Below are 25,892 nucleotides of genomic sequence, written 5' to 3' on the forward strand. Positions count from 1 at the left end.
GATGCACAGGAAAGGAGTGTAGGGTATAGCCTCTGTGTGTGTGTGTGTGTGTGTGTGTGTGTGTGTGTGTGTGTGTGGTGTGTCCAGGAGGGCATGCCAGAGCCAGAAGGCGCAGGGCTGATCCCCCCACTAGAAGCAGTCTGCCAGTGGAAACACAAATGAGAGGTGTCACCTTAAGTGACTAAACTGTTCTCTAGGAATAAAAATGAGAGTCTCCTCCATTCTTTTAGAGATACTGCTGCTTAGAAATCTCAGGTAATTAGAGGTGCTCTGGCTCAATTGTTTTATGACATTAGTTTTTCCTCATTGAAGCTTTTAGATTTTTTAACTTTCCCTCATTTTTCTACATTTTTTTGCTTTTTATTTTTAATAAGCATCCTCTCGTACTACCACTACATCCCATTCTATAATCTGCAACCCTAAATTGCTCTGGAGTTACTCAGACTCCCCATCTCCCTCAGGTTTTAGAGGCAGTGAAATTAGGCATAAGGATAAGAGAGTGGGTAAAAGGGCGATGTGATCAGAAGGGGAAAATCCATCATATGTGTTCTGCAGGGATGTCCCCTGGCCCTTTCCTTTCCTTTCCCTTCTGCCCCCATGCAGCTCCCCAGGGCTCATGGAGCAGTACAATATTGGTGCATACAGCTAAAATCAGTAAAGATGGATGAATATCTTACCAGTGCAGGAGACAAACAGTGTATTCTTTGCTTCAGACATAAAGGCAGATAGATATATTACAGGTGACCTCATACATTTATCTTTGAATTCACCCTAATATTTGGAAAATCTGAGTCATTTCAAGGCAGAATGCATTCTAGGGATAATGTCCTCTATGAAAATTCCCAAATGCAGGTACAGGTTGTGAAAACTTTCTCAAACATAAAACCTCCCCTAGGATGCCTGAAAAGAACCTTGTATGCCTATCAGTCTGTATTACACCTGATAAAGACACTATTTCCACCACTTGTCTGTGAGGTTTGCCATAGTGTGGTGTCTTTAATGTTGTTTTGATGCTGGAGATTTTAATACTATATTTCCAATGTCACTCTTGTTTGACAAGTTTCAGCATAACTTCCAGACAAAGTTAACCTGAGAAGAGCGGTAGTACCACTTCAAAATGAAAAACATTCATTAAAAACATTATGTATAATAATGCAATATATGACAAAATAATAATAATTTATGAATGATGAAGGGTTCATGAGGTAGGGGGTTTAGGGAGGGAGGGGCAAATGAGCAGCAGATATTAAGGGCTCAAGTAGAAGGAAAATGTTTTGAGAATGATTATAGCAGCAAATATACATATGTTCTTGACACATGGATGTATGTATGGATTGTGATAAGAACTGTATGAGCCCCCAATAAAATGATTAAAAAATAATATTGGGAGCTTCTCTGATATGACACTGGTAGATAACCCCATCAGGTATAAAGGCACTCAAAATATGTGTGACTAGAAGGACATACCATGCCAAAGCAGACCCAAATTTAATACAGCAGTTGAGCAATTTGTTTGTGACCTTCATTTGATGATTTGTCACAATGTTAATAAACAAAAACAATTTAAAAAACCCATCAGTAATTAGTCATAAAAGTTACCAAAAATGAATGTAAGCATCTGCAAATAGCCATTAGCAATATTATATGGAATATAGAAACATCAAAGAAATGAAGAATGAAATGAAAATTTGGAGTTGAAATGGACCGTTATTGGCTATTTTGAATTGGACAATGGCATAAATTACTATGCTAACAATGATAAATTCAAGGAAATGGCATCATTAGAAAGAACATATCAAGATCTATCTTGAGATAAGTTGCTGTCACTTAAAGGAAAATATCCATATTATCTACAACAAGACATCTACAAATCAAAAGCTAAAGTAAAAAAATTAAAACAAAAATTGAATAATTTCGCAACTTCTGGAGTCTGAAATTGATCAAACATGCAATTAAAAGAATTCATGATTCTTAATTGATTGAAATGAAAAAGTTGAAAGCAAGGCAGAATCAGCAGTGGGAAACTATGGCCGTGATGATAGAAATACCACCAGAGATGTGATGATAGAATTTTGCAAGATCAACAACTCATTCATTTCAAATAACTATGTTCAACAACTGCGACATAAAGGACATCTATACACATTTATCTTGCTAGTTGAAATTCACAAGAAACAAATTGTTTTTATCAGTGAGATGTAATGATGGAGAAACCCAAAATCATTAGCCAAGACAAAATTAGGGACAGACAATGAAACAGATAACCAACTGGATATTACAAATTTAAGTTGAATCCAGAGAAAATGACCTTGAGTATACTCAATCTCAATTTAGAAACCATCTCACGAACACAGTTTACACATTGAACACAAAAAACCAGAGACCACATGAGCTCTGTGATGGTATGAAATATGTCACACAAAAAGATGATCAAGACACAACAATGCAACAAAAAGTACAAAAGTGGATGTCAGAAGAGACTCTGAAACTTGATTTAAAATGTAGACTAGCATTAGAATGTGTATACAATAACAAAGTATAAATAACGTTATAAAGAATCATAATTCTAAGACACTTAAATATTTTCATATTGAACTTCCACATATATCAGGAGACAGGCCTTTGAAGAGGACAATGAGAGAGTTTGTTTTGAAATCAAGAAATATGTGAAGCTTGGTTTTATCATCTTATCATACTTATTCAATTTGTATGCTGGACAAATAACCTGAGAAGCTGGACTCTGAATTATGCAGCTTCAGAACTCAAGGAAGACTCTTTAGCAACCTAGGATGTGCAGCAGACAGAACCTTCCTTGCTGAGGGCAGAATTGATTTGGAGCTCTTACTGATGAAGATCACACCAGTAGTTAAAACAGAGCCCAACCCTTACAACTGGACTGATAAACAATATTGTAATAAAACCAAACTAAACCTACTGCGCTCAAGTTGACTCTGACTTATAGTGACCAAATAGTACAGGGTAGAACTCATCTCTAGGATTTCTGATGCTGTAAATCTTTATGGGAGCAGAGAGTTAGTGGGTCTGAACTACTGGCCTTGTGATTAGCAGCTCAGCATGTAACCCAATATACTGCAAGTGTTCCTTTGTGACTTCAATTGATGGAGAAAACATTAACGTTGTCAAGAATTTTATTTTACATGGTCCCACAATCAAAGGCCAAGTAGGCAACAGTAAAGAAATCAAACTACTTACTGCACCGAAGATAAGCTGGAATTGGACCTCCACTCAAGTACTTACTCAATGCAAGTACACTTTGTTCTATTAAAGCGCCATGCCATGATGCGCAACTTCCTGACATGAACGTTGAAGACAAATGTGTGTATAAGCAATTAGGTGAAGAAAGCTGATGGTGCCCGGCTATCAAAAGGTAAAGTATCTGGCATCTTAAAGGCTTGCAGGTAAACAAACACCCATCTAGCTCAAAAGAAACAAAGCACACAGGGAAAAGCACACCATCCTATGTGACCATGAGATGTCGACAGGATTAGGTATCAGGCATCAAAGAACAAAAATCATGTCATTGCAAATGAGGAAGAGCGCAGAGTGGAGACTCAAGCCCATCTGTAGGCAACTGGACATCACCTTATGGAAGGGTCATGGGAAGGAGATGAGCCAGTCATGGTGCAGGGTATCAAAAATGAAACATACACCCTCCCTCTTGTTTTTAAATTCTTCCTCCCCCTACTCTCATGACCCCAAACTACTTTACAAATTTGGCCAGTCCAGATGATGTACATTGGTACATATAGGAACTGGAAATACAAGGAATCCAGGACAGATGATCCCTTCAGGACCAGTAGTGAGGGTGGCAATACTTGGAGGGTGGAGGCAAGGTGTGGTAGAAAGGGGGAACCGATGACAAGTACTTACATAGAACCTCCTCTGTAGGGGATGGACAACTGAAAAGTAGGTGAAGGGAAACATCGGATAGTGTAAGTTATGACAACATAATAATAATTTATAAATTATCAAGGGTTTATGAGGGAAGGGAGAGTGGGGAAGGAGGAGGAAAAGTGAGGGCCTGATATCAAGGGCTCAAGTAGAAAGCAAATATTTTGAGAATGATGATGGCAAAACTGTACAAATGTGTTTCACAAAATGGATGTATGTATGGAATGTGATAAGAATTATATGAGCGCCCAATAAATGATTAAATAATAAAGAAGCTGGAGAATGCCTCTTTAGATTTTTAAAGAACAAAAGGATCACATTGAGTGCTAAAGTACTACTGACCCAGGCCATATCAGTTTCAATCACTTCATATGCATTGGAAGATGAAAGTTGAATAAGAAAAACCAGAGTAGAATTGATGCATTTGAATTATGATGTTGGTGAAGAGTTTTAAACATACCATGATCTACCAATAGAGCAAACAAATCTGCCTTGAAAGACACACTGCCAGGACACACTTTGGAAGTGAGGGCAATGAGAGTTAGTAGCTCATTTTTTTGGACACCTTGTCAGAAGAGACCAAGCTGCCCCCTTCCCTACAATCAAAGCAGAAGGAACCTCACTGACATGGAGTCAATGTCAACTCATAATGACTCTGTAGGACAAGATAGAACTACCCTTGTGGATTTCCAACTGTGTAACTGTTTATGGGAAAAGCAAGCCTTGTCTATCTCCCTCAGAGCACCTGGGGGTTTCCAACTGTGGATCTTGTGGATCTAGATTGCAATAGGACGACTCCTTGAAAAATGACATCATGCTTGGTATAGTAGGAAGAAGACAAAGAAAGTCATTAGAAGGATTGATGTTAATGACAATGCTTCAACAATGACCTCAAACAGCAGAATGAATGGGACATGATGCAGGACTGGGCATTGCTTATTTTTATTTTACTTGGGTCTCTACCCTATTGACAACCAATGGGAAGGCACTAACAGCAAAATGATGTCTTCTGTAGCACCTCCCTATCTCTCTCTCCTTAGGATCAGTATATCTTCACTGGGGAGGAACGGAACTGGAGATATATTGACAGCTTTACTATTAGCCACAGCATGGGTGTTATGGACCTGGGGCTTTTAATTTCCATGCTGATGTCCATTGTTTTCCTTAAACTGATGACATTATTTGAACTTGTGACCATGTTTATCTGTTAAAGATTGTCTGATCATCTATGCGTTTGAGGAGAGGATAACTGTAAAAGAATGCTAGAGCTGGGAATGGTGGTAAAAATTCCTTGGGGTCATCTTGTTAAGTAATAATTGTGTGTTGTCTGGGGCTGCAGTGGCTGAAGTACCAGCTTACTACACAGGTAGGATGCTAAAATTCGTGTAACCTTTGTGGTCTTCTGGTTTATGAGAAGGTCTTTACACTCCACTTGGCACAGTCCTTGTGGACACTCCATTGATAGAGCAATAAAAGAGTATCTCCCAGGACTGGAGCAAAGAACAGTAGCAAAGTCTCAAGAATGGAAAAATGGAAAATTCTAGATAAAACACCGAAAGTGCTACCAGTCAGGATGATCACAAGGGAGATGTGAGCACTCCTGGCAAGGTCACCCCAGGGACCCTTTCCAGCAGATACTTGCTATGTGGATAAGTAGTTAAAGCACGTCATCCTTGGCGATGGTAATGGACAGGCAGACTTGCACTGCCACTGTATGATTTGAAACAGATTTAGGCCAAAATTACCATTAGAGCATATTGGAGACTGCATGCGGGCCTTACTCATGAACCCTAACACATCATACAAGTAGTTGGTCACTACCTTGTGGTTCTATGAGGATTGGTCAATATATAATTAGCAGCAAGTGATAGCAGTGCGCAATGTTTTGATGGGAAGAACCTTTGAAGGGCATCTTGTCTCCAAACTTCATATGCAGATCTGTTTTTCAGACAGGCTAGTGACTTCTTTTCTCTTCCAAGAATCAAGAAGCAGGTCCTCTAACCTAAGTTAGAATGGAGTATTCAGAGGGGAAGCTGTGGATTAGATACACCAGGAAAGCAGGCACCATAAGTGCCCATTTTGGATGGAACGTAGCCAAAGAGACAGGGACACCAGTAAAGTACAATGACTAGAGGCTATTTTAAAGATAGCCCCATATACTCTCACTAATGCGCAGGGTATCAGCTTCAAGATTCTGAATATAAATATAAATATATGTATATATATGACTCGATATTTTCCCTTTGCCTTTTCATTTTTCCAAAAGCCTCTGTGTGTGTATAATCCAAACAATACAGGATTTAAAGCAAAATTATTAATTATAATTAAGCAATTATTTTCAGCCTTGATATTTTAAGGCAGATTTCTATATTAATAAATTAGAGAAACATTATCTTTTGTCCAAATATTTAAATAAATTAATCAGCAGTTTTAAATAAGTAGATATATTCATATTCAATCCTAAAATACAGGTTGAACTTTACTTTAGGCACTGTAGGAAAATAATGTAGCAATAAAATATAATCTAAAGAGAAGAACTTGTTGTAAATGAAATAAAAAAATCATAAAACCTGAGTGCAGTCAAAATGTGTATTCAACATGCACACATTTTAGAAATATGCTACTTAAAACAGTAATGATCAAGTACGAATACAATAGCAACTGAAATTAAAACTGTAATATTGGAACATGCAAGGTAACATTTTAAAGGAAAAAGAATGCATTTAGAAATGTACCTGGCTTATTTTTTGATGGGATGCTTTAATCCAGCATAAATTGTCAGCTTTTAGTTTTATAGGATTTTTTTCCCTACTGACTGTTTGAAAACAACCCGTGAATAATCAAATTGATCGTTTAAGTGGATAGAATGTAATGAGCCTATAGAATTCAGAATGAAGACAGAGAGAATTTGAAGTCCATGGACATTGCTTTTAGGTAGGCATGTTGACAAATCACAGAAAATGCAGACTTTTCAATCATTTTGAAAGTGAACATCAAGAATGTATTTCCACAGGAATCTGGTTAATTTTCAATGTTCTAGGTCGAAAGTGATGCAGATTGAGAGCTCTGATATTGCATAAGTACAAAAATCATATTGATATTCAATTGATTTATTGGCAATGGAAATCACTGAAAAAAGACATACTGGAAAAAGGCAACACAAAGATGCAGGAGAATATAACTATTATATTATACATAATATATGAGAACAGAAGAACATGAGCACATTTTACAATTGTTAGGGCATTTCTTCTTTAATTATTTTTTCAATATTTTCATGTTATATTTAATGTTAACATATAGAATTTTGCTACAGTGTACACCCAAAAGGGTAAAAGTTTGACTTTTCCTTAATATTGTTTATGTTTAATTTATACATATTTTGTGTGGGGATGAGCTAGCTTGTCCCAAAATAATTTGCAAAACATCAGTGTATATCTTCATTGCAAAAGACATAGTCTATTAAAAATATTTCAAACCTACCATCGGCCTCCAAGTCAATTCCAATTAATAGTGACACTATCAGACAAGGTAGGATGACCTCATGTAGTTTCCATGAACCTGCAGTGAAGCTGGTGCTACATCCTTTATTCAGGAGCAGATGGGAGATTCAAACCACTGAACATTGGCTTGACAGCTGATTTCTCTTAACTATTATTCCACCAGAGCTGCTAAAACATTTCACAGATGTAAAGAGAAACACTTACTAGTACGACCTTAAGTACTGCAATTTTGGCTAGCTCTAATGTCACTATTAATTTAGGGACAAGAATATAATATGTACTTCTCACAGGCTAAAGATTGCAGGTTGACAAAATAAAAGACTTATTAGAGCCATGAGATGAATAACTGACTCAGAATATACACCTGGAGTGTCCAATTATAAAACTTGTAAAATAAGTGCTTGTAATTGATGTGCTATACATCTCGGTATAACACATTTAAAAGAGGGGTTTACCTCATTGACAATTAGAAATACAAGATCCCACCCAAATTTCAGTAAAATGTTTTTATTAAAAATGACAAGTAAAGCTGTTTATTATTGGACCAAAATTATAGGTACAGATCCTATTCAGGACAAAGATTATTAAAGAGCAAATGGTTTTAGAAAGGATGACTATGGAATAACTAGTGTAAGAAAAAGAGTCCCTGAGATTAAATACTTACAATACTGTCATCTTACATGTATAATGCTCTCCTTCTTTTTCAGAAATCTAATGACAGCCTTTTTCACTTCTTTGATCCTCAGACTATAAATGAGCGGGTTCAGCATGGGGATCACAATAGTGTAAAACACAGAAGCCACTTGGTCCTTTCCCAAGGAGTAGGAGCTCCTTGGCTTTAAGCAAGTAAAAATCATGGTACCGTAGAAGATGGTGACCCCCAGCAGGTGAGAGGCACAGGTAGAGAAGGCTCTTTGCTTCCCTGATGTGGAATTGATTTTCAGGATAGTAGAAAGAATGGATGCATAAGACACACCAATTGTGATAAGAGACACCACTAGGGTGGATCCAGCCAGGATGAAAATTAGGAACTCCACTTTGTCCAGAGCCATGAGGCCCAGCCATTACTTGGAATTTATTAGGACTTGCCTGGAGCAGTGAGGCCCGGCCATTACTTGGAATTTATTAGCCTGAGCTCTGGGCATTCTTGTACCCCAGCCTACGTGATAGAGCACTGCAGTTGTAAAGCTTGAGCAAACAAGGGGTGATGCTCTTTAGATAAACACCCATGTCCTGCATCCCCTTGATTGGGCAAAAGATCATCCTCCCCTATGCTTGATTTGCATGTACATGCCACTCCTCTGCGTACCTGATTGAAGACTGTAAGCCCTTCCTGACTCATGGGCAGGGCACACTCCCCTGAACTCCCTGATTGGCCTGTTGCCAAGGTAGCCTAATCTGCATGTGCGTCTGAGGCTACCTCCCCTCCCCCTTGGCTGTCCCTTATAAGCTATGACTCTTTGTTCATTAAAACAGGACTTGATCAGGATATTGTCTTGTCCTCATTCTCCGTGTCTCTTGAACCACCCCCCATCCCCCACAATTCCCACTCTCTCCTCCAGAATCCATGGTGAACGTCCCGCGGGACGGGATACCACTTCATGTGTGTCAGTGCAGGAGAGGGTTAAAATTGGAATGATGTCACAGAAAAAATGGTGAATGACATTGGAATTGCAGAAATGCAAGGTGTAAATGGCCAGCACAGTAATACAGGAATCAAAAACACCAATCAAGTAGGATGCAGTGATGAGACAGCGGCAGAGGAATGGGGACATAATGACTGGGTATTGTAGCGGATTGCAGATAGCTACATAGCGATCATAGGCCATTGCAGAGAGAAGAAAACATTTTGTGGCACACAATAACATAAAGAAATACATTCGAGCAAAACAGCCTCCAAATGAAATATGTTTGGTGGAAGCTATTAGGTTTTCTAAGGTTTTAGGGGTAATGACTGATGAGTAGCTGAGATCAAGGAACGACAGGTGACTGAGGAAGAAATACATGGGCGTGTGCAGCTGGAGGTCCAGGCGGATGATGAGGATCATCCCTGTGTTTCCCAGCACAGTAACCAGGTAGATGAGGAGAAACAGATGAAAGAGGACCAGCCAGACCTCTTCAGAGTCTGTCAGTCCCATGAGGATGAAGTCAGGGACGTTCGTGCTGTTCCTTCTACCCATAGTTTACAACTTCCTAGATCTATAGAAGAAAGTTGGTATTCAGCATGGGACCCTTCATTCAGGTTTTGCTTGTTTTCTCCTTCTATAAATTCATAAAAAGAGTGGATTGTACAGACGAGATCTAATTTATTGCCACCTTTAAATGGGTATTAATGGTATTGGATACTCTATAATAGAATGGAGCAACTATTATGCCATTAGAATGAAACTACCAATGCTCCAATTCTTCTCTTTATTAACATCTTTAAACCCCAGGAAATATGTTAACAAAGCTTAACTCTCATATGAATTTTTACATAATACACTGGGGTAATAGTTGAATGAATTTTTCCAGATTCCCAAAGAGTAATTGTTGATTAAATGATTCCACCATGTGGCCGATATTACCAAGAATCCTTGCAATACTATTTTCTTGGTTATCATTACATTCAACATCCCGAGGCAAGGCATATGTGGGTGGTAAACAATGGCAGAAACACATCCCTTACTGCTTTTTGTTTCCAATGTTATTTATTATATGTAGTAGTTTCGTATTGGGCTCCTTCTTATAAAGTCAGCAGTTTGAGACCACCGGTCACTCTTGGGGAGAAAGACTCTGTTTCTATTCCTGTAAATTTCAGAGCCTCACACAGGCAGATCTTTCTGATCCTATAGGGTTGCACTGAGTGGGAAACACCTGGCAAATTAGATACATCAACCATTTGGATGTTTTATTAAAATGTGAATTATAAAATATGTATTGGAAATACAGAATATGTATTTCAAGTAGAGTAGGTTGATGCATCTTTTTCTAGGTATTCTCCTCTATGTGCATAAAATGCTAATATTATCAGCTCTGCATCGTCTCCTGATATTATCCTTCAAAAATGAAAATTAATCGTGTCTTAAGTTAGATTAGCATTTGATAAATCGTACAATCCAGGTAGTTTGCATTGTCTAATGACCTCTATCTAAATTTCTACCAAGAGTATTCAGCAGCAGATGGATTGTCACTGTGAGGAATCACAAGGAAAAAATAATGTTAGATTAATTATCAGGTAATCCGTAAAAATCAAACCGAAAATCACAGACATATTATGAGTAAGAATCAGATAGATGGCAGTGCATTTGGTTTTAGTATGCTTTGGATTGGGAGATACAAAGTTGCACATTAGACGACCGCTCACCATACAGCTTCTCTAGGACTTGTTTCTCCTGACAAATGTGTATTATAAAATATGTATTTGAAATACAGAATATGTATTTCAACTAGAAGTGTTGCTTACTTAAATTTTTATTGAGGAATTCCTTGTGAATTTGATTTATTTTCCATTTTTAAAAAGTAAATATGACCATTGTATATATACTCTTGATTCTATCAGTTCTATATATCTGTCTCTACAAATTCTGGCTCTACCAAGGGCAAGGTCTACATTTACACACACACACACACACACACACACACACACACACACATACATATGGTGAGAGAAAAAGAAAGCACATTTACACATATTTTTACGGTGTCTCGATAGGAACAGCTCTGACTTTAACCAAGAGCAAATCTACAGCTGTCAGTTGACTCAGAGCTACACGGGCTCCTGAGCATCCTTTTCCAGTGGAGCAGCTGTTGAGCTCAAGCTCCTGATATTCTGGCTAGCAGCTGGGCACTTCACCACTGAGTCAGGTGACCCTCTCTCCTGACATCATGTGCTACGTATTCGAGGTACACACTCACTACCCTAGCCTCTAAGGAGCATTCTCACGGTCTTTCATATCAGACAGATTGGTTTGCAGCATTCCATACTACTTTCAATTTTTTTTTCTCCAGCAGCACAATTCATAGACATCAATTCTTCTTGGGTCTTCCTCCCTCAATGTCCAATCTTCACATGCATAGTAGGGCCTTGGTATACCATGACCTGGATCGAACTCACCTCATTCCTCCAAGTAACACCCTTGTTGTCAATTCTCTAAAGAGGTCTTGAGCAGCAGATTTCCCTTATGCCTTTGGATCATTTGACTGCTGCTTCCATGAGCATTGATTGCAGAACCTTGACAAAATCCTTACTAATATCAACCTTTTCTCCATTTTCCGTGCTGCTATATTGAGTCCAGTTAGGAGGACAGTGATCTTCACATTGAGTTATAATCTACACTACAATCTACAATCCTTGATCTTTGCTACAAAGGCTTCAAGTCCTCCTCAGTTTCAGCAAGCAAGGTCATAATATTTTCATACCACATATGGTTAACAAGTCCTCCTCCAATCCTGATCACACACTGCCCTTCATACAATCTAGCTTCTCTGAGGATTTACTCTGAGTCATATTAAGAGAACTAGTATGGTCAGAGTATAAAACCTTGATGCGCAACTTTCCTGATTTTTAAACATTCAGTATTTGCTGGTTCTGTTTGCACGATTCATCTTTCTCAATGGATGAAAGTGAGGATAACTTTAAGCATTAGTGGGTGACGATCAAGAATTGCAGACTATAGTATGCATTACAACTTAATTTTAAAGAAAACTATTACACCAACAAAGAAACCAGTGTTATAAAGAGTTTCAGTCTTAGAAACACATAGGTACAACTTTACTCAGTTCTATAGGGTCCTTATGATTTAGAATCATCTTATTGACATCCAGTTTGGTTAATAAAGCAAAATTATCAAAGTAAAAAGAAGAAATATATGATTGTATAATTATAATTTGAGCATTCAATATCCCTCAGTCCGTAACCAATTAAAATTTTTAAAAATTTATTTACTGATATTTAACACACATTTAAAATAATATACAAATCAACGGGGCGATTTCACAAGGACAATTACAATATTTTGGAAATTGAGTGAAAATAACAATATAACTTTTCTACAAATATACACAGTAGCCTAGCTACCGTTAAAAGGAAAATAGATACTCTGCCATGGGGGGGGCGTGCCCTTCACTGCGCCCCTCCCTCTGTCTCTGATGCTGATTAAAAGTCTTCTATTGAAAGAAAAAAAAGGAAAATAGATTTAATAGTTACGGTAGGAAAACATGGACACAAATAAGTGGCACAGTTTCCACAAAAAGAAACTAAAAATTAAATTGAGCCAAGAAAATCTAAGGTAACAAGAAAAGATATCAATATAATTGATGAAAAACAATAGGAAAAAAGTGAAAACTCCACATGCAAGCTAAATGCAATTGAGTGCAGTCCAATTCATAGAGACCAAATACAAATAAGCAAAACTGGTTGGGTCTGAAACTGACATAATTTTTTCATCGTTATTAAGTGGTCTTGAGTCAGTTCCAAATTCTGGCAACTCCATTGAACATGGTTTGACCTGTGGTTCCTCTGTGAGATTTTGGTTTCCGATACTTTGCGGTGTTATCCACCCTGAAGGCTGAAACACTTGATCCTCATCAGCAACTGTTTTCACTCTTCCTTCCTTTCAGCAAGCTAGTCTCTGTCATCTGCACATCAAAGGTTGTGACCAAGCCTTTATTCATTTCTGATATTTATTCTTCTTCCATTAGTCCAAGTTCCTTCCTTATATCTTCAGCATAAAGATTTAACAATCATGATACAACCATGACACACATCTTTCTTGATTTAAAAACATTCAGAGTGCCCTCATTCAGTTCACACAGGTATCACTTTCACGGGTTCTAAGTGTGCATAATTAAGGGTCTTGGAATTTTTATTCTTGAGAAGAATAGTAATTCTCAGTTATTTATAGCTGGTTATGATTCCCACAATATGTCTTCTCATAATCAATATAGCAGTTTTGGCTGTCCCTGCTTCTTTTTGAAATACAAAGGACATTGTTTCAGGGTCACAGCAGCATGGAAGCATCCACAGTACAGCACACTGACAGAGAAGTGGTGGTGTGTCTATTTATTGGAATGGAAATTCTCCTCTCTCTCCAGTGAAGCAGCTGGTCCTCTGAGTGCCTCACTTTCCAGGTAACACCTGAACTCGTAACCCAGTGTGTTAGGCCAGGCTGATTTGAAGAACCAATCAAAGGACACTCATCATGTATATATAATAACTTTATATCACAGAGTTATTTTATATTTTAAAAATCCCAGCTCAGTCCAGAAAACATCTTTAAGTGCAATTTTAGTCCATAAGTCTGAAACTAGTCCATCAATCCTTCTTCAGACTCATGCATAACATGCAATCATGCAAAATTCTGGAATATCACACACCTGTGGGTACAAAGTCTGTGGATCGGTTGTGGTAGAAGCCACTCCAGGGGTCTAACAAGCCTTAGTCTGACTCCATGTCACTTGTCAAAGGGAAAGTCAACCAGAGATTGGTTAGTCCAGGACTCAGCAAGTCTCCTTGTGGCTTGTCAATAGGAAGACACAGCAGAGAGGGATGGAAACCTGAGAGCCCTTTCTCTCGCTAGCCCTCCAACCATCCTAAGACCTGATTAATAGACTAAATCACATCCCTTCACTCTTAGTACTTTCCAGTTGACACAAAATTATGTAACTAACGCACCAAGCATTTAATCAGTTGATCAGGTTAATCAAAAAATAAAGAAAAGTGATATTAACTATAGTAATTATTTATATCAAGATTGAAACAGTGGATATCAGTATGGTACTCATAAATATTCATCAGAAGGTAAAAGTATTCAAATGAATTCTTCACTATTTATTTGGAATTGTAAATGGAATATAAGTTCTTTAAAGTTTTTCATAAGAGAAAAAAAGGCAACTCATTAACTGGGTAATAGGAGGCTAATTGAAATAGTCATTTGGAGTTTTCTCTACACTTATAAAAATGAATGATTTCTTTCTTTCAATTAAAAGGGATACATTCTCTACTTTATATATCTCCTTATTGCTGCCAGATGGATCCTGATCTAAGGTAGAGATTATAAAATATATTTACTACATTTTTTTCAGAAGGTGTGGCAACTGTCCATCTGGATTCCAAATCGGGTCAATATAAAAGTGATATTTTCTCTGCTTTATAAATCTAATTAATGTTTCCAGATCAATCTTGACTTAAGGCAGATAATAAAAAATATATTTATTACATTTAACCCATACACATATACATTTCCCTGAGTGAACCATGCTTAATAGCTGATAGCAGTGAGAAATCTGAAACACCCCTCATTGTGCAGAAACAGCAACACGATCAGGAGGCAGTCAGTCAGACTTGACAAGGGGATGCTGCACACTTGAAAACTAAGAAAGTCAAGCAAGGAGGAGGGTCTATCCTGTCACCATATGTACTCCATCTGAATGTGGAAAAATAATCTGTGAAATGGGAATATGAAAACCGAGTCTACATAACCCTTAAAGAGAGGAATGGTCCCTTTTAATTATAGTACCACAGTGCGCTGCTACAAGACGTGCCATCTTTGAAGAAGCAGAGAGAGAGAAACCCAGGACCTAGGACAAAGAGCATGACTCTTGTTCTCTGTGAGAAGAGCAGAGACACCGGAGTCTGTGAAACTTATTTTATGGAACAGACAAAGTGGAGCTGTGCCTACAATATGGAACTGTGAAACAGAGTCATAGGTCAGCTGCCTCAAGATTTATCCATATAAATATCCATATAACTCCAATAAGACATCTATAAATCAAAAGCTAAAGTAAAAACTTAAAACAAAAATTGAATAATTTCACAACTTCTGCAGTCTGAATATGATCAAACAAGCAATCAAAAGCATTCATGATTCTTAATAGATTGAAATGAAAAAGTTGAAAACACGGGAAAATCAGTAGTGGGAAACTATGGCCATGATGATAGAAATACCACCAGAGATGTAATGATAGAATTTTGAAAATTCAACAACTCATTTATTTCAAATATCTCTTTCTACAACTTTGACATAAGGACATCTGTACACATTTGTCTCGCTAGTTGAATTTCACAAGAAACAAATTGTCTATTTCAGTGAAATGTGATGATAGAGAAATCCAAAATCATTGCCAAGACAAAGATAGGGACAGACAATGGAACAGATAACCAACTGGATATATGCAAATTTAAGTTGAATCTAGAGAAAATGACCTTGAGTATACTCAATCAATTTAGAAACCATCTAAAGAACATATTTTATACATTGAACACAAAAGACCAGAGACCACATGAGCTCTGTGATGGTCAAAAGTATGTCAAAAATTAAAAGAAAAAAAAGATTATTAAGACTCAAGTAGGGAAAAAAGTTTAAAAAGTGGATGTCAGAAGAGACTCTGAAACTTGCATTAAAATGTAGAATAACATTTAAATGTGTACAGAATAACAAAGTATAGATAACATTATAAAGATTCATAATTCTAAGACACTTAAATATTTTCATATTGAATCTGCACATAGATCAGGAGACAGTCCTTTGAGGAGGACAATGAGAGAGTTTGTTTTCAAATCAGGAAATATGTGATGCTTGGTTTTATCATCTTATCATACTTATTCAATTTGTATTGCACAAATAATCTGAGAAGCTGGACTCTGAATTATGCAGCTTCAGAACTCAAGGAAGACTTTAGCAACCTAGGATGTGCAGAAGACATAATCTTCCTTGCTGAGGGAAGAATGGATTTGGAGCCCTTACTGATGAAGATCACACCAGTAGTTAAAGAAAATAGAGTCCAACCTTTACAACTGGACTGATAAACAATATTATGATAAAACCAAACTAAACCTGCTGCTCTCAAGTTGACTCTGACTTATAGTGACCAAATAGTACAGGGTAGGAACTCATCTCTAGGATTTCTGATGCTGTAAGTCTTTATGGGAGCAGAGAGTTGGTTAGTCTGAACTACTGGCCTTGTGATTAGCAGCTCAGCATGTAACCTAATATACTGCCAGTTTTCCTTTGCAACTTCAATTGATGGAGAAAACATTAACGTGTGTCAAGAATTTTATTTTACATGGTCCCACAATCAAAGGCCACGGAGGCAACAGTAAAGAATTCAAACCACTTACTGTATTGAAGATAAGCTGGAATTGGACCTCCCCTCAAATATTGATACATTACAAGTACATTTGTTCTATCAAATTGCTGTGCCATGATGCACACCTTCCTGACACGATCACTGAAGACAAATATGTGCATAAGCAAATGTGGTGAACAAAGCTTATGGCGCCCAGTGAACAAAAGATATAGTATCTGGGGTCTTAAAGACTTGCAGGTAAACAAGCAGCCATCTAGCTCAGAAGCAACAAAATCCACATGGGAAGAGCACACCAGCCTGAGTGACCATGAGGTGTCAAAGGTATCTGGGATCAGCCATCAAAGAACAAAAAAATTATACCATTGCAAATGAGGGTGACTGCAGAGTGGAGACCCATAGCCCATCTCTTGGCAACCTGGACATGCCCTTTCACAAGGGTCTTGTGGAGGAAACTAGCCAGTCGGTGTGTTAGGTAACAATGATGAAACATATAACCTTCCTCTTCTTCTTAAATGGTTCCTCCCCCCACTGTCATGACCTTAATCTAACTTACAAATCTGTCCAGTACAGACCATGTACATAGGTGCAGATATGAAGTGGAAATAAATTTGTGTAGATAGGAACTGGAAATCACTTCAGGAGGAGTGTTGAGGTTGGCGATACTCAGAGTGTAGAGGGAAGGTGGGGTAGAAAGTGGGAACCGATGACAAGGACCTATAAATAACTTCCTCCATAGGGGGTCAACAATAGAAAAGTGGGTGAAGGGATATCAGATAGTGTAAATTTTGACAGCAAAATAATAATTTATAAATTATCAAGGGCTCTTGAGGGATGGGAGTGGGAATGGAGGGGGAAAATTAGATGCTGATATCAAGGGCTCAAGTAGAAAGCAAGTATTTTGAAAATGATGATGGCAATAACTGTATAAAAGTGCCTCACACAATGGTCGTATGTATCCATTGTGATAATAATTTATAAGACCCCCAATAAAACGATATTTGTAAAAAACAAACAGCTTGAAAAAGTTCTTTAGAATGTTAAAGAACAAAAGGGTCACATTGAGTGCTAAGGTTCTACTGACCCAGGCCACATCAGTTTCAATCACTTCATATACATGGAAAGATGAAAGTTGAATAAGAAAAACCAGAGCAGAGTTGATGCATTTGAATTATGATGTTGGTGAAGAGTATTAAATATAGCATGGTCTGCCAATAGAGCAAACAAATCTGTCTTGAAAGACACACTGCCAGGACACTCCTTGGAAATGAGGGCAGTGAGAGTCAGTGGCTCATACTTTGGACACATTGTCAGAAGAGACCAAGCTGCCCCCTCCCCTAGAATCAAAACAGAAGGAACCTCACTGCTATGGAGTCAATGTCAACTCATCATGACTCTGTACGGACAAGATGGGACTGCCCTGGTGGATTTCCAACACTGTAACTGTTTACGGGAATTGCAAGCCTTGTCTATCTCCCTCAGCGCAGCTGGGGTTTCCAACTGTGGATCTTCTGGATCTGGATTGCAGTTGGACGAGCTTTTGAAAAATGACATCATGCTTGGTGTAGTAGGAAGAAGACAAAGAACGTCATGAGAAGGATTGATGTTAATGACAATGCTTCAACTCTGACCTCAAACAGCAGAATGATAGGGAATGATGCAGGACTGGGCATAGTTTATTTTATTTTAATTGTGTCTCTACCCTATTCACAACCAATGGGAAGACACCCAACAACACCATGATGTCTTCTTTCGCACCCGTCTAGCTGTGTCTCCGTGGGATCAGTATGTCTTCACCAGGGAGGAACAGAACTTGAGATATATTAACACAGCCTTCCTATTAGGCACAGCATGGATGTTACGGACCTGGTGCTTTAATTTCCCTGCTGTTGTCCGTTGTTTACCTTAAACTAATGATATTATTTGAAATTCTGACAATGTTTATCTGTTAAGTATTATCTGATCATCCATGTGTTTTGGGAGAGGATAACCATAAAACAATGATAGATCTTGGAATGGTAGTAACATTTCTTTGGGGTTGTCTTGTTAGATAATACTTGTATGTTGTCTGAGGCAACAGTGGCTAAATTACAAGCTTACTTCACAGGTAGGATGCTAAAATACGTATAGCCTGTGTGGTCTTCTGGTGTATGAGAAGGTCTTTATGATCCACTTGGCACAGTTCTTGAGGCCACTCTATTGATAGAGCAATAAAAGACTATCTCCCAGGACTGGAGCAAAGAATGAAGGAAACTGACAAGAATGAAAAAATGATAAATTCTGGATAAAACACAGAAAGGACTACCAGTCAGGGTGATCCAAGGGAGATGAGAGCACTACTGTTGAGGTGGCCCTAGCGTCCCTTGCCAGCAGATACTTGCTATATGAATGACTGGTTACAGTACGCCATCTTTAGTGATGGTAGTGGACAGGCATACTTCCACTGACACTGTGTGCTTTGAAACCGATTTGAGGCAAAGTTACCATTAGATCAAATTAAAGGCTGCATGTAGGGCTTCCTCATGAGCCCTAACCCTTAAACCTTGATACAAGTAGTTCGTCAGTAGTGTGTTGTTCTAACTCCGTGGATTGGTCAATATATAATAAGCAGCAAGTGACAGCAGTGGGCAAAGTTTTGATGGGAAGAACCTATGAAGGACATCTTGTCTATAAACCTCTGTTTTTCATGGAGGCTAGTGACTTCTTTTTTCTCCACAGTATCAAGAAGCAGGTGCTCCAAACTAAGTTAGGATGGAGTATTCAGATGGGAAGCTATTGATTGGACACACCAGAGTAGCAGGCATCTTAAGTACCCATTTTGACTGCAACATTGCCAAAGAGGCAGGGACACCAGTAAAGTACAATAATTTATGGCTGTTTTAAAGATAGACCCATATACACCCACTAATGTACACGGTCACCTTCAAGATTCTGAATATATATATATATATATATATATATATATATATATATATACATATATGACTCTCTCTATATTTTCCCTATGCATTTACCTTTTTCCACAAGTCTTTGTGTGTGTGTATAATCCTAACAATAGACTTCAAAGTAAAATTATTAGTTAAAATCAAACAATTATTTCAGCCTTGATATTTCAAGGCATAATTCTATATGAGTAAAGTGGAGAAACATTATCTTTTGTCAAAATCTTTAAATAAATTAACTAGAAGGTTTAAATAAGTGAACATATTCATATTCAATCTTAAAACAGAGGTTGAACTTCACTTTATGCATTTTAGGAAAATAATATAGCAATAGATCATAATTTAAAGAAAAGATCTTGTTGTAAATGAAAGAAAAAATCATAAAACCTGATTGCAATCAAAATGTGTATTGAACATGCACATATTTTTAAAATATGCTACTTAAAACAGTATCAAGTGTGAATACAATAGCAATTATCAAGTATCAATACGATAGCAAATTATCAAGTATGAATATAACAGCAAATTAAATTAGCACTGCAATACTGGAACATGCAGGGTAACAATTTAAAGAAAAACAATGCATTTACATGTACCTGGCTCATTGTTATGAGATACTTAAATCCAGAACAAATTGTCAGCATAGGTTTATAGGCATTTTTCTTTCCTACTGACTGTTTGAAAACAACCCGTGAACATTCAAATTAATCAGTTAAGTGTAATGAGCCTATAGAATTCTGAATGAAGACTGAGAGAATTTGAAATACATGGACATTGCATTTATGGAGGCATGTTGAGAAATTACAGAAAATGCAGGTTTTTCATGCATTTTGGAAGAGGACATCAAGATGTATTACCACAGGCAGCTGCTGAATTTTCAATGATCCATGTCGAAAGTGATTCAGAAAGAGACCTGTGATATTGCATATGTATAAAGATCATATTCATTTTCAAATGAAGAAAAGCATACTAGAAAAAGGCAAAAAAAATGCAGGAAAATATACGTATTTTATTTTGTATGTACATATATATGAGAACAGAAGAACATGAACAGATTTTAGAATTTTAGGACATATCTTCTTTAATTATTTTTTCAATATTTTCATGTTATATTCAATGTTAACATATATCATTTTGCTACATTGTACACCCAAAAGGGTAAAAAGTTTGAGTTTTCCTTTACTGTTTATCTTTAATTTATAAATATTTTCTGTGGGTATGAACTAGTCTACCCCCAATTAATTTACAAACAATCAGTGAATATCCTTAATAGCAAAGGTCATGGTCTATTAAAAATATTTCAATCTTAACCTTGGCTTCCAAGTCAATTCCAACAAATAGTGATAGTATCATACAAGGTGGTATGATCTCATATAGTTTCCATGAATCTGTAATGAAGTTGGTGATACATCCTTTTATGCAGGAGCAGGTGGGAGATTCAAACGACGGAACATTGCCTTGGCAGCTGACTGCTCTAATCTTTACTCTACCAGAGTTGCTTACACACTTCACAGATGTAAACAGTGAACACTTACTAATATTACCTGAAGTAAGTGAGCATTGGTGAGGTCTATTGTCACAATTAAGTTAAGGACAAGGAAATAATATGTATTTTCACAGGCTAGAGAATTCAGTTTGACAGAATAAATGACTCATTAGAGCAATGCAGATGACTACCTGACTCAGAATTTACAGCTGGTGTGTCAAATTATAAAAAAGTATAAAAAATGTGCTGGCAAACGATGTGCTATACTTCTCAGTGTAACACATTTCAATGAGGGATATAACTAGTAGTTTACTGAATACAACATTGACGATTAGAAATATAAGATTCCATCTAATTTTCAGTAAAATATTTTTATTAAAACAACATATTTATTATTGGACCAAAATTATAGGTACAGATCCTATTCAGGACAAAGATTATTAAAAAGAAAATGGCTTTAAGAAAGGATGACCTATGGAATAACTACTGTAAGAAAAAGAGACCTTGAGATGAAATACTTACAACACTGTCATCTTACATGTCTGGTGCTCTCCCTCTTCTGCAGAAGTCTAATGACAGCCTTTTTCACTTCTTTGTTCCTCAGACTGTAAATGAGCGGGTTCAGCATGGGGATCACAATAGTGTAAAAAACAGAGGCCGCTTGGTCCTTTCCCAAGGAGTAGGAGCTCCTTGGCTTTAAGTAAGTAAAAATCATGGTAGCATAGAAGATGGTGACCCCCAGCAGGTGGGAGGCACAGGTGGAGAAGGCTCTTTGCTTCCCTGATGTGGAAGTGAGTTTCAGGACAGTAGAGAGAATGGATGCATAAGACACACCAATTGTGATAAGAGACACCACTAGGGTGGATCCAGCCAGGATGAAAACTAGGAACTCCACTTCATGTGTGTCAGTGCAGGAGAGGGTTAAAATTGGAGTGATGTCACAGAAAAAATGATGAATGACATTGGAATTGCAGAAATGCAAGTTGTAAATGGCCAGCACAGTAATAGAGGAATCAAAAAAGCCAATCAAGTACGATACAGTGATGAGAGAGCAGCAGAGGGATGGGGACATGATGACTGGATATTGTAGAGGATTGCTGATAGCTACATAGCGATCATAGGCCATTGCAGACAGAAGAAAGCATTCTGTGGCACCCAATAAGATAAAGAAATACATTTGAGCAAAACAGCTTCCAAATGCAATATGCTTGGTGGCAAATATTAGGTTTTCCAAGGTTGTAGGTGTAATGACGGATGAGTAGCTGAGATCAAGGAATGACAGGTGACTGAGGAAGAAATACATGGGCGTGTGCAGCTGGAGGTCCAGGCGGATGATGAGGATCATCCCTGTGTTCCCCAGCACAGTAACCAGGTAGATGAGGAGAAATAAATGAAAAAGCACCAGCCGGAGCTCTTCAGAGTCTGTCAGTCCCAGAAGGATGAAGTCAGGCACGTTCGTGTTGTTCCTTCTACCCATATTTTACAACTTCCTAGATCTGTAGAAGAAAGTTGGTATTCAGCATGGGACCCTTCATTCAGGGTTTGCTTGTTTTCTTATTCTGTGGATTCATAGAAAAGAGTGGATTGTACAGTCAAAATCTAATTTTGTGCCACTTTTAAATGGGTCTTAATGATATTGGATACTGTATAATAGAAGGGAGCATATCATGCCATTAGAATGAAATTACCAATGCCCCCAATTCTTCTCTCTATTAACATCTTTAAACCCCAGGAAATATCTTAACACAGCTTTACTGTCATATGCATATTTACAACATACACTGGGATAATAGTTGCATAAATTTTTCCAAATTCACAAAGAGTAATTGTTGATTAAATGATTCCACCACATGGCCAATATTAGCAAGCTTCCTTACAATACTATTTTCTTGGTTTTCTTTCCATTCCACTGCTGAGGCAAACTATATATCGGTAGGAAACAATGGCAGAAACACATCCCTTCCTGCCTTTTGTTCCCAATGTTATTTATTATTTAGAGTAGTTTCACATTGGGCTCCTACTTATAAAGTCAGCAGTTTGAAACCACCGATCACTCTTGGGGAGAAAGACTCTGTTTCTATTCCTGTAAATTTCAGAGTCTCACAGAGGCAGATCTTTCTGTTCCTAAAGCTTTGCACTGAGTGGGAAACAACTGGTTGATTAGATACATCAACCATTAGGATATTCATTAAAATGTGAATTATAAAATATATATTAGAAATACAGAATAAGTATTTCAACTAGAAATTTTGCTTACTTAAATTTTTATTAAGGAATTCCTTGTGAATTTGATTTATTTTCCATTTTTAAATAATTATGACCATTGGATATATACTCTTGATTCTATCAGCTATATATATCTGTCTGTAAAACTTCTGGGTCTAATGTAAGCAAGTTCTACATTTATACACAAACATGTGCATATGGTGAGAGATAAAGAAAACACATTTATACACATTTTTACGCTGTCTCCATTGGAATAGCTCTGACGTTGACCAAGAGCAAATGTACTGCTGTCAGTTGACTCAGATCTATGTGGCCACCTGAGCATCTTTTTTTTTCGAGTGGACAGCTGTTTAGCTCAAGCTCCTGATATTCTGGCTAGCAGCTGGGCACTTACTTCACCACTGAGTCAGATGACCCTCTCTGATCTCACCATACAGCATCCAATTTTTAGAAAGAGACTTACCATGAGCCAAACAAAGGTGGCAAATTTTCTTCTTAAATGCTCTATCTAGATTTTGATCGAGGTTAAATATTTCTTCCTAATAAAATATATAAAGCAATTAAGGAGACCAAATGTCCTGTGATGGAATAATAATTTCTTTTCAGGTGCATTAATTCTGCATTTTGTATAAACCTTTTTTTCTGAGATAGCATAAATTTATTTTCATATTTATTTACTTGCTATTCAAATGTGAGTTCACCGGTTAGTTATATTTCAAAAGGATACCTGGGAGCTATTTGGAATGCAAGTAGAGCAGAGTGACTGTAGCCTATCACTCTAATCATTCCAATGCATCGCACATATAAGACACTGATAAAAATATAACATTTGGTCATCCTAGGGGACTATTTTATTAGGGAGGATGGTTGGCACATTGCCAAGAATAAATGCTTGATGACACGTGGCTTCAAGTTGCACTTATAACAGAAAGTTTTGTGCTCCCTTAGTAGTTACATGACACAGAGCATGATGGTTTTTTGTCTTACTTTGTGATAACCTCCAGTTTCACTAGAATGTCAGAGAAACCTTTTCTAGGGAAATACTGAATTGATTTGTAATATAATGCTCAAGTAGTTAAATATAATAGTATGTATTTATACTGAGTTATTTTTATGTTTTAAAGATCAGAACTATCAGGAATAAAATAAATTCTTTTATGAAAGTTAAAATATAAGAAAATAAAGATTCATAAGGATGTGACTATGTTGATACATCTTTTTCTTGGTATTCTCGTCTATCTGCATAGAAAGCTAATATTACCTGCTCTGCATCTTCACCTGATTTTATCCTAAGAAATTAAAATGAATCTGGCCTTAAGTTAGATTAGTATTTTATAAATCATACAACTCCACATAATTTGCATTGCCTAATGACCTCTAGCGAAATTCCTACAAAGAGTATACAGCAGCAGATGGATTGTCGCTGTGAGCAATCACAAGGAAAAAATAACGTTAGATTAATACTCAAGTAATCTGTAAAAATCAAAAGCAAAGTCACAGACAAATTATGAGCACGAATCAACTAGATGGCAGTGCATTTGGTTTTAGTATGCTCTGGATAAGAACATATAAAATTACACATTAGATCACTGCTCACCATATTTTAAGTGCCAATCACTACAGCTTCTCTAGGACTTGTCTCTTCTGAGAACATGTGCTATGTATTACAGGTGCAGACTCACTATCCTAGCTTCTAAGGAGCAGTCTCATGGCTTTCTTTATCAGACAGATTGGTTTGTCTTTGCAGCATTGCATGCTAATTTCAATATTTTTCTCCAGAACCACAATTCCGATATCAATTCTTCTTCAGTCTTCCTTACTCATGGTCCAATCCTCACATTCATTCTAGGGCCTTAAAATACCATGACCTGGATCAAGCTCACCTCAGGTTTCCAAGTATCAACCTTGTTTTTCAATTGTCTAAAGAAGTCTTGAGAAGCAGATTTCCCTCATGTCTCTGTTCGTTTGGCTACTGCTTCCATGGGCATCTATTGTGGAACCTTGACAAACTCCTTACCAATTCAAAACTTTTCTCCATTTTCCGTGCTGCTGCCATGAGTCCAGTTGTGAGGACTGTGATCTTCACATTGAGTTGTAATCTACACTTGAGTCGACAATCCTCGATCTTCACTACAAGTGCTTCAATGCTTCCTCAGTTTCAGCAAAGCACGGTCATAGCATTTTCATAACATCCCAGCTTGTTAACAAGTCCTCCTCCAATCCAGACTCCACAGTGTCCGTCATACAATCCAGCTCCTCTGAGGATTTATTCTGAGACATATTAAGGAAACTAGAATGCTCAGAGTATAAAGTCTTGACACACAATATTCCTGATTTTTAATCATGCAGAATGTGCTGGTTCTAATATTTACGATTCTTCTTCACCAAGTGAGAAAGACTTTAAGCATTAGTAGGTAAAGATCAAGAATTGCAGACTAGAGGATGCATTACAACTTAATTTTAAAGGAAACCATTACAACAACAAAGAAACCAGTGTTATAAAGGGTTTCACTCTGAGAAACCCATAGGCGCAAGTCTACTCAGTTCTATAGAGCTCTTATGAGTTGGAATCATCTTATTGACATCTTGTTTGGCTAATAAAGCAAATATTATCAATGTAGAAAGAAGAAATATATAATTGTATAATTATAATTTTAGCATTCAATATTCCTCACTCAGCAACGTTTAATTTTTTTACATTTACTTACCGATATTTAACACCCCTTTAAAATAATACACAAGTCAAGGGGGGTGATT

At 37.3% G+C, this 25,892-nt stretch overlaps 2 protein-coding genes across 3 annotated transcripts; both read right to left on the minus strand.

Annotated features, from left to right (window-relative positions):
- Nucleotides 1-8,086: 8,086 nt before the first annotated feature.
- LOC142446421 (olfactory receptor 8H1-like) lies at nt 8,087-9,601 on the minus strand. 2 transcript variants are annotated; one of them, XM_075548174.1, is made up of 2 exons: nt 9,004-9,601; nt 8,087-8,451 (listed from the first exon to the last, which is right to left on the minus strand). In XM_075548174.1, the coding sequence occupies exons 1-2, from the start codon at nt 9,593-9,595 to the stop codon at nt 8,087-8,089; spliced, it is 957 nt and encodes a 318-aa protein (XP_075404289.1). In that variant the 5' UTR covers nt 9,596-9,601. The 2 variants fall into 2 exon arrangements, with proteins under 2 accessions (XP_075404289.1, XP_075404287.1); XM_075548172.1 differs by having other exon boundaries at nt 8,087-8,446; nt 9,014-9,595.
- An 11,837-nt stretch (nt 9,602-21,438) lies between these two features.
- Nucleotides 21,439-22,386, minus strand: LOC142446422 (olfactory receptor 8H1-like). The gene has a single exon (XM_075548175.1). It carries the CDS (start codon nt 22,384-22,386, stop codon nt 21,439-21,441), a length of 948 nt encoding a protein of 315 aa, XP_075404290.1.
- Between the last annotated feature and the right edge of the window lie 3,506 nt (nt 22,387-25,892).

Source organism: Tenrec ecaudatus, chromosome 4 (assembly GCF_050624435.1).
Source record: "Tenrec ecaudatus isolate mTenEca1 chromosome 4, mTenEca1.hap1, whole genome shotgun sequence".
Lineage (NCBI taxonomy): Eukaryota > Metazoa > Chordata > Mammalia > Afrosoricida > Tenrecidae > Tenrec > Tenrec ecaudatus.